The 9,187-nt window shown below is 42.0% G+C and overlaps 1 protein-coding gene across 1 annotated transcript; it reads right to left on the reverse strand.

Annotated features, from left to right (window-relative positions):
* Positions 1-7,280: 7,280 nt before the first annotated feature.
* On the reverse strand, positions 7,281-8,262 carry LOC109959992 (probable cation-transporting ATPase 13A2). The gene is made up of 3 exons (XM_020599793.1): positions 7,966-8,262; positions 7,658-7,864; positions 7,281-7,427 (listed from the first exon to the last, which is right to left on the reverse strand). The coding sequence occupies exons 1-3, from the start codon at positions 8,143-8,145 to the stop codon at positions 7,281-7,283; spliced, it is 534 nt and encodes a 177-aa protein (XP_020455449.1). The 5' UTR covers positions 8,146-8,262.
* Positions 8,263-9,187: the final 925 nt, after the last annotated feature.

Genomic DNA, 9,187 nt, shown 5'->3' on the forward strand with positions numbered 1-9,187 from the left:
TACTGCTGGCTGCTGTTAGCCATTGGTAGTTGTGAGTGGGCACTAAAATGCTAATGTTGGTATGTGCATTGTGGCTTGTAAAAAAATACAGACCTATTCCTTTACTTAGGTTTTGTGACAGGTCAGCATTGAACCAGCCTTTAAAATGCACCCTGTGTAATTACACTATGTAAATGTCTCTAGGTTATTAGTCCCAGAAACAACACTGAGGACGACCGATCTCAACACCTGTCACTGTCAGCACCAGACATTTAACAAAGCACTTTTAAAGATTACAGCTATTTCAGTCCAAACTGTTATCCAACTGCATGGTTGAACTTAGATTTGTACAGACTATTTTTCTTAAAAAAACATCATCACCACCATTCTCTTTGACACAGTGCAGGCAGGAGGTCTTGAAGATAGCAAACACTGGCACCCTGTAACATTTATTGACTGTCACAATCTCCATAATCAAACCAAAGTTCAGCATCTCTAGTGTTTGTTCTGGTTCAGAGCACACAGGAAGCACCTGAATATGACCAACAAACAGGTGGCATCAAATCTGCGGTGTTCTACTTATAAACTGTCGTTTTATAAGCAGAGCTGGACAGTTAATCGATTAACCAATTAGTTGTTCAAACAAAATGTATCTACAGTGCCTTGCGAAAGTATTCAGCCCCCTTGAACTTTGCGACCTTTTGCCACATTTCAGGCTTCAAACATAAAGATATAAAACTGTAATTTTTTGTGAAGAATCAACAACAAGTGGGACACAATCATGAAGTGGAACGAAATTTATTGGATATTTCAAACGTTTTTAACAAATAAAAAACTGAAAAATTGGCCGTGCAAAATTATTCAGCCCCCTTAAGTTAATACTTTGTAGCGCCACCTTTTGCTGCGATTACAGCTGTAAGTCACTTGGGGTATGTCTCTATCAGTTTTGCACATCAAGAGACTGAAATTTTTGCCCATTCCGCCTTGCAAAACAGCTCGAGCTCAGTGAGGTTGGATGGAGAGCATTTGTGAACAGCAGTTTTCAGTTCTTTCCACAGATTCTCGATTGGATTCAGGTCTGGACTTTGACTTGGCCATTCTAACACCTGGATATGTTTATTTGTGAACCATTCCATTGTAGATTTTGCTTTATGTTTTGGATCATTGTCTTGTTGGAAGACAAATCTCCGTCCCAGTCTCAGGTCTTTTGCAGACTCCATCAGGTTTCCTTCCAGAATGGTCCTGTATTTGGCTCCATCCATCTTCCCATCAATTTTAACCATCTTCCCGGTCCCTGCTGAAGAAAAGCAGGCCCAAACCAGGATGCTGCCACCACCATGTTTGACAGTGGGGATGGTGTGTTCAGGGTGATCAGCTGTGTTTCTTTTACGCCAAACATAACGTTTTGCATTGTTGCCAAAAAGTTCGATTTTGGTTTCATCTGACCAGAGCACCTTCTTCCACATGTTTGGTGTGTCTCCCAGGTGGCTTGTGGCAAACTTTAAACGACACTTTTTATGGATATCTTTAAGAAATGGCTTTCTTCTTGCCACTCTTCCATAAAGGCCAGATTTGTGCAGTATACGACTGATTGTTGTCCTATGGACAGAGTCTCCCACCTCAGCTGTAGATCTCTGCAGTTCATCCAGAGTGATCATGGGCCTCTTGGCTGCATCTCTGATCAGTCTTCTCCTTGTATGAGCTGAAAGTTTAGAGGGACGGCCAGGTCTTGGTAGATTTGCAGTGGTCTGATACTCCTTCCATTTCAATATTATCGCTTGCACAGTGCTCCTTGGGATGTTTAAAGCTTGGGAAATCTTTTTGTATCCAAATCCGGCTTTAAACTTCTCCACAACAGTATCTCGGACCTGCCTGGTGTGTTCCTTGTTCTTCATGATGCTCTCTGCGCTTTAAACAGACCTCTGAGACTATCACAGTGCAGGTGCATTTATACGGAGACTTGATTACACACAGGTGGATTCTATTTATCATCATTAGTCATTTAGGTCAACATTGGATCATTCAGAGATCCTCACTGAACTTCTGGAGAGAGTTTGCTGCACTGAAAGTAAAGGGGCTGAATAATTTTGCACGCCCAATTATTCAGTTTTTTATTTGTTAAAAAAGTTTGAAATATCCAATAAATTTCATTCCACTTCATGATTGTGTCCAGCTTTCAACCAAAAATGCCTGACCTCTGACAGCTAGCATATGGTACATCAGGTGAGGAGCACTGTAATCATGCAAGTAATGGAGCGCAATTTAGTAAAGACACTACACACAATGTGTTGTATACTTACTTTCCTCATTGTTATATGCACGTCATCTTCATTTAGATTGCAGTCTCATGCTTGTTCAGTGGTGCACCACTGCACAGAAGTGGGTCAGCAAACTGAGCACTGTATGGAGCCAAGCCTAAGGAGAGGCACCAACATTGTGTGCAAAGCAACACTGTCAGCAAACTGAGCACTGTGTGGAGCCAAGCCTAAGGAGAGGCACCAACATTGTGTGCAAAGCAACACTGTGATTAAATCAGATGTTTCACAATTAGAGCATGAGGTGGAAACTGATCTTGAGATAAATACCTGATAAAGCTGCCATAAAACGAAGATAAGCCCCAGAGGCTACTCACCAAGATGTATGTGTTATGCTCATGCTTCTTCTTATGCACGGGGATGTCTGTGGGAAAATGCAGATACCACTGTCAAAATGCAGTAGAAACAAACTCTCAGGGCAGCCATGTATTGCAGTATGACCTGATGCTGAAAACCAGGGTGTTAGACTGACAATCACTAAAGGTTTTCATGTTTTGATGCAGATAACAATAAACAGTGTTGTTTTCAGTAAAAGAAAAGAGAAGTTCAGGTTTTACTGTTTTGCTATCACCTCTTTGTGCTTTTACAATCTGTTGTGTGGCAGAGAATGATAATGTTAAGGCTTAACGATCAGCTTCTTTGAAATGTCTAGCAACAGCCGAGTGACTTTGGGTCACAGTAATGTCTCTACGGCAGTTGTAGCGAACTAACAACAGGATTCACCAAAACACTCAGCTGACGATTTACTATTGTCTATTTAGAGACTGTTTTCATCATAACTCCAGTGATACTACAAGTTTCACCCACCCTGTACATAAAGTTGGATTTACTGCAATAGTCACTTCTAAATTTTAGGCTGCTGCTGGCTGTCACTCCAATTCTTTGGCCATGTGTAACATTTAATGAGCTGTATACAAAGTCCCCAGACTCCTTCAAAAATTTGGTAACTTATTTCTTTGTTAGAAACAAACATGCATCGTGAAACTAAACATTTCTTTAAAGTAAAATTTGCCTTGGGTAGAAATAGTGTTATCAAATATCACTAAACGTTACATTCCTACTGCTTTGTCATTTGTTTAAGATGTTTTACTGCCACAGGGTAAACTTATATTTCCATATAGCATCATAGATTAAGACGTGTTAATCTTTCCTTGTTTTAAAACACATGAAGGTAGCAGTGTGTAGATCTCTTGATGGTACCCTGCAGGAGTCAGTCTTAACATTTCACATCCTGAAAGTGCTGTTGTTAGTGTGCTGAAACATTTTCACATCCAGCTAAATTCTCAGAGTACAATTTGCACAATTTACTTTTTCACTGCTCTTTGACCCAGGAGAGCCACAGGTTGCAGCCAAATAACCATGTTAGTTCTGGGAACAAGCACAACACTACCCAACTAATACTTGACTCAACACTGTACTGATCAGTTCTGGCAGCTTTGAGCTATAAATAAGGTCTCACTATCTTGCTCACGTCCTTCTGCAGTAGTACACATGGGGAAACAACTAGCCTGGCTCTGTCCAAAGGTTTTCACTTGTACTTCTGTGAAAATTAAATAAACAAGAGATGATGTGTTAATTAATGAGCTGTAGAGGATCTGGTAGGCTGATGTTTTGATACTCTACACAGAGTCAGGCCTCATAGCTTCAAGTCCTGACATACAGGCATGAGAGTGGTACCAATCTTCAAAATCATAGTAAAATCTGCAACATTAAGTCAGACAGAACAGATGATAAATATGGAGAATACTGAAGGTGAGGCATGCACAGTAACACCTAAGCCGGGCTGCCCTCTGTCCTACACAGTATACTATATATTGCTTCAGCAGCCAAGTTTGGTGCTTTATCAGGCAGTGGAAGCTGTGAAACACTCCAGCTGTCAAACACAAGCAGAACCTTACAGCTGTTCACATGGAAGAAGAGAGAAAACACCCAGAAGTCTTTGTATTATGTAATTCCCACATCAACCAAAGTAAGACCAACCACTCTTAACTTGTGGATGCTATCTGGGGCCTTGATGCCAGAACCAGAACACCGAACAACCCCTGTCAAGCCGAAACTAAATACATCCCACCCTTAAGGCATTCTGTCAGACCCGCCAAGTGTCTCTCTGCCCCCAGTGCTACAATATGATTTTACTGTATTATTTTAACAACTGTGAAATGTTTATAAAGTTACATGTGAGACCCCTGTGGATTTTTTGCACTGGATGCAGCTGTGACTAAATTACACTATATAATTGCTGCTGGTTACAGGACCAGAGACTGACTTTCTTCCATGAATAAAAGCTGGCCAGTGATGTTAGCAGACCAGTGGGTGAAGATTTATGTCCAGTACTTATATAAATAGTTTTGTCACTGTTGATCTAGGAATGGAGTACATAACTGGCAGGAGAAGAAGATACCAGGGAAAAAAATCTTTCCTCTCATATATTTCCATGTCCTGACATCAGTGACATCAGTTAGTCAGGTTTCCGCCCTGCTCTTTAAAGGAGATGAGAGAAGCCGGTTTGATTGGAAATAACTAAAGCCAGCCCTGACTCTACCTGCTCTTGATGTATTCCTCCCTATAATAATGTATTCCAACCCCCATAAAAAATGCACCCTGTAATGCCTGGCCTGCTGCACAAAATTGCAAAATACAGCTGAACTCGCCCATATTCACCTCATGCCTGAGGTTTAGACACGAATTTAGCACTGTGCTCTCTTGCAGGAAAATCGAGATCTGGGTGTCATTTCCGTTCATTTGCCAGGGTCAAACAAGAACAAAACACACTGAAGAGAAAAAAAATGTGTGTGTGCACAAATGTGTGTCTGTACTTATTTGTACAGTACTTTCCTGAAATGAGACCTGGGTGCTTCCTTAGTGTGCCTGCAGCTTCTTACAGGTTTGTAGCTCACCCAATAAACACTCATGGTGCTGCTAATGCTGTGACATATGGAGTCACACCAGCTGACCAGCCAGTGTTGGCAACAGACTCCATGTGTGTATGTGTGAGATTATGTATGTGTATCTGTGTGTATTTGCATGTTCATATGTGTGCAACGATTGTGTGTGTGTGAGCGTGTGCGTTATTGTCCATGTTACAGTTCCAGGGAAGCACAGGAAGGTAAATATTCCTGATTCCACTCACTGTTTTAATCACACTCTTGATCTTGTTCTGACATATGGCATCGAAACTGAACACTTAATAGTTTTTCCCCATAACCCTCTTCTGTCTGACCATTTTCTAATAACTTTTGAATTTCCATTAATGGATTATACTCTATGTGGGAAACAATTCCACTACAGCAGATGTCTATCTGGCAATGCTGTTACCAAGTTTAAGGAAATAATTCCGTCTTTATCTACTTCAGTGCCGTTTGCCAACACAGTGGAAGGAGGCCACCTTAACTTTACTCCCACACAAATCGATAATCTTGTTGATAGTACTGCAGCCTTCCTGCGTAATACACTTATACCATTGCCCCTCTGAAAAGGAAGGCAGTGAAACAGAGAAGGCTAGCCCCATGGTACAGCTCGCAGCTCCGCTCCCTAAAGCAGGCATCACGAAAAATGGAAAGGAGGTGGCGCTCCACTAAGTCAGAAGAGTTTTTCATAGCCTGGAAAGATAGTTTAATAACATATAAGAAAGCCCTTCATAGTGCCAGAACCACATTTTATTCATCACTGATTGAGGAAAATAAGAACAACCCCAGGTTTCTTTTCACCAGTGTAGCCAGGCTGACAAAGAGCCACAGTGCTGTTGAGCTTAACATTCCCTTAGATCTCAGCAGCAATGACTCCATGAGCTTCTTTACAAATAAAATCACAACTATTAGAGAAAAAAATTGGTCGGACCACTCCCACAGCTCTCACAGATGTGCCATCTACTACAGTGGCTTTAGAAACATCTGTAAGACCTCATTTATACTTGGACTACTTCTCCCCTATAGATCTCTCTGAGTTGACCTCAACAATTGCTTCATCTAAATCATCAACATGTCTCCTGGACCCCATCCCGACCAGGCTGCTCAAAGACGTCTTTCCCCTAATCAACACATCCATACTAGATCTGATTAACCTCTCTCTATTAACAGGTTATGTTCCACAGGCTTTTAAACTTGCAGTAATTAAACCTCTACTCAAAAAGCCTACTCTTGACCCAGGTGTCCTAGCTAATTATAGACCAATATCCAATCTCCCATTTATTTCCAAAATCCTTGAAAAAGCTGTTGCAAAGCAGTTATGTGACCACTTGCACAAGAATGATTTGAGGATTTTCAGTCAGGATTTAGAGTCCATCATAGTACAGAAACCGCATTGGTGAAAGTCACCAATGATCTTCTCCTAGCCTCGGACAAAGGACTTGTCTCCATACTTGTCCTCTTAGATCTCAGTGCTGCTTTTGACACCATTGATCACAGCATCTTACTGCAGAGACTTGAACATGTTATTGGGATTAAAGGAACTGCGCTAAGTTGGTTCAAATCTTATTTATCAGAAAGATTTCAATTTGTTCATGTTAATGACGAATGTTCCACACAAACTGAAGTTAGTCACGGCATTCCACAGGGCTCTGTGTTAGGTCCAATTCTCTTCACTTTATACATGCTCCCTTTAGGCAATATTATCCTGTCGCCAAGTGCTTGCTCAAGGGGGATTTGTTGGGTTTTCCCTATGTAATAATATTGATAACAGTAAGGTCTAGACCTTACTTTGTAAAGTGTCCTGAGACGACTTTTGTTGTGATTTGATTTGATTTGATTGTCCTGCTGTCAGTCTGTATCCCTTTTGGCAAGCGCTGTTGGCCGTGTGTCCCGTCCACCCTCCAACTGATGTCTGACCTGTGACCAAAGGATGAACTTTATACAGAGTTCAAATTTTCATTGTCTTTTGTTTTGCTCCATTTCCATCCACTCATTTCTACTAGTTCAATCTAATAATACACTTAATGTAATGTGTACTATACACACACACACAAACACACATATAAAGCTGAGGGACATCTTAGTAGGAGTGTCCCAGAGCGCCGCAGGAGGGCCACAGGAGGGCCACGCTCCTCCCAGCCGCAGGACGCCTCCTCAGGGCTGGACCCCGTGCCTCGTGCCGGCTCCCCACATTGCCTCCTGCACACAGGACAAACAGCAGGTTAGACTGGGCACAGCAGCAGGAACAAGCCAAGAGTTGCTGATTACGTTCATTGATCTGTCTCAGGTTTTTAGTAACTCAATAGTCACACAGCTGAAGGAAACGACATGCAATGCTCATAGTCCAAATGTTCTAAGAGCTTGAAACTTATAATGAACTGATTCAGGCATCTGTGAACAAAGTAATAAAAAAAAAAAAAAAAAAAAAAAAAAAAAAAAAGCTTTATGCTATCATACCCAACTAGTGGACTCGACCATCTTCAGCTCCAGAGGGTCTCCGAGGGGCTGACCTTCCAGCAGCGTCACAGTGTGACAGCAGGCTAATCCAGAGAGCATGAGGCCTGGGGGCAAGAGTCTGGGCTCTGGGACCAGCTCTGAGAACCCAGCAGGTCCCCCTTCCATCACTCCCCAAACATCCAGCCCCTCCTCCGTCAGAGTTCCTGTCTGGGAAAACAAAAGTATTCTGATGAAATTCAAATGGACATGTGAAGTGGCCATGACTGTCGTCTACACACAGAGTAAACCTCTGTTAAATTCCTCCTCACCTTATCAAAGCAGAAGAGTGAGACCTTGCCACATACATTGATGCGTGGTGGACTGATGCAGAAGACACCCTGGCTCTTCAGCCTGTGCTGGGCATAGATGGTGCCAGCAGTGATGGCTGCAGGCAGGGCAGGAGGCACTGCGATGGTCACAACATCCAAACTCCTGATCAGCAACTCCATCCAAGTTGCCTAGACATGTCCAGATAAAAGTCACCGATATCACTTTACTTGTTTTTGTTCTTCTTCTTCTTCTTTCGGCTGTTCCCGTTAGGGGTCGCCACAGAGAATCATCTGTTTCCACCTACAGTCATGTGAAAAAATTAGGACACCCTTTGAAAGCATGTGTATTTTGTAACATGTTTTAATATATGGTTATTTAATCTCAATTTTAACAATACAGAGAGATTAAAGTAATACAACTAAACAAGTAAAACTGAAGAAAAGTCTTTTCAAGATCTTCTGTAAATGTAATTCTACAAAAATGCCTATTCCAACTGAGGAAAAAGTTAGCACACCCTAGCCCCTAATAGCTAGTGTTACCTCCTTTGGCTGAAATAACTGCAGTGAGACGGTTCTTGTAGCCATCTAATAGTCTCTGACATCGGTCTGAGGGAATTTTATCCCACTCCTCAATGCAGAATTGTTTCAGCTGTGAGATGTTTGAGGGGTTTCTTGCATGTACAGCCCTTTTCAAGTCACCCCACAGCATCTCAATGGGATTCAGGTCTGGACTTTGACTCTGCCATTCCAGGACTCTCCATTTCTTCTTTTTCAGCCAGTCTTTGGTTGATTTACTAGTATGTTTTGGGTCATTGTCATGTTGCATGGTCCAGTTCCGCTTCAGCTTTAATTTTCTAACCGATGGTCTCACATGTTCTTCAAGCACCTTCTGATACACAGTAGAATTCATGGTGGATTCTATGATGGTGAGCTGACCAGGTCCTGCTGCAGCAAAGCAGCCCCAAACCATGACACTTCCACCTCCATGCTTCACAGTTGGTATGAGGTTCTTTTCCTGGAATGCTGTGTTTGGTTTATGCCAAACATGTCCTCTGCTCTGGTGTCCAAATAATTCAATTTTGGACTCATCTGTCCAACGAACATTATTCCAGAAGTCCTGGTCTTTGTCAACATTCTCTCTGGCAAATGTCAGTCTGGCCTTGATGTTTCTCTTAGAGAGCAAAGGTTTCCTCCTTGCACGCCTCCCATGCAAGTTAAACTT

This window comes from Monopterus albus, unplaced genomic scaffold, assembly GCF_001952655.1.
Source record: "Monopterus albus unplaced genomic scaffold, M_albus_1.0 scaffold42.1, whole genome shotgun sequence".
Taxonomy (NCBI): Eukaryota; Metazoa; Chordata; class Actinopteri; order Synbranchiformes; family Synbranchidae; genus Monopterus; species Monopterus albus.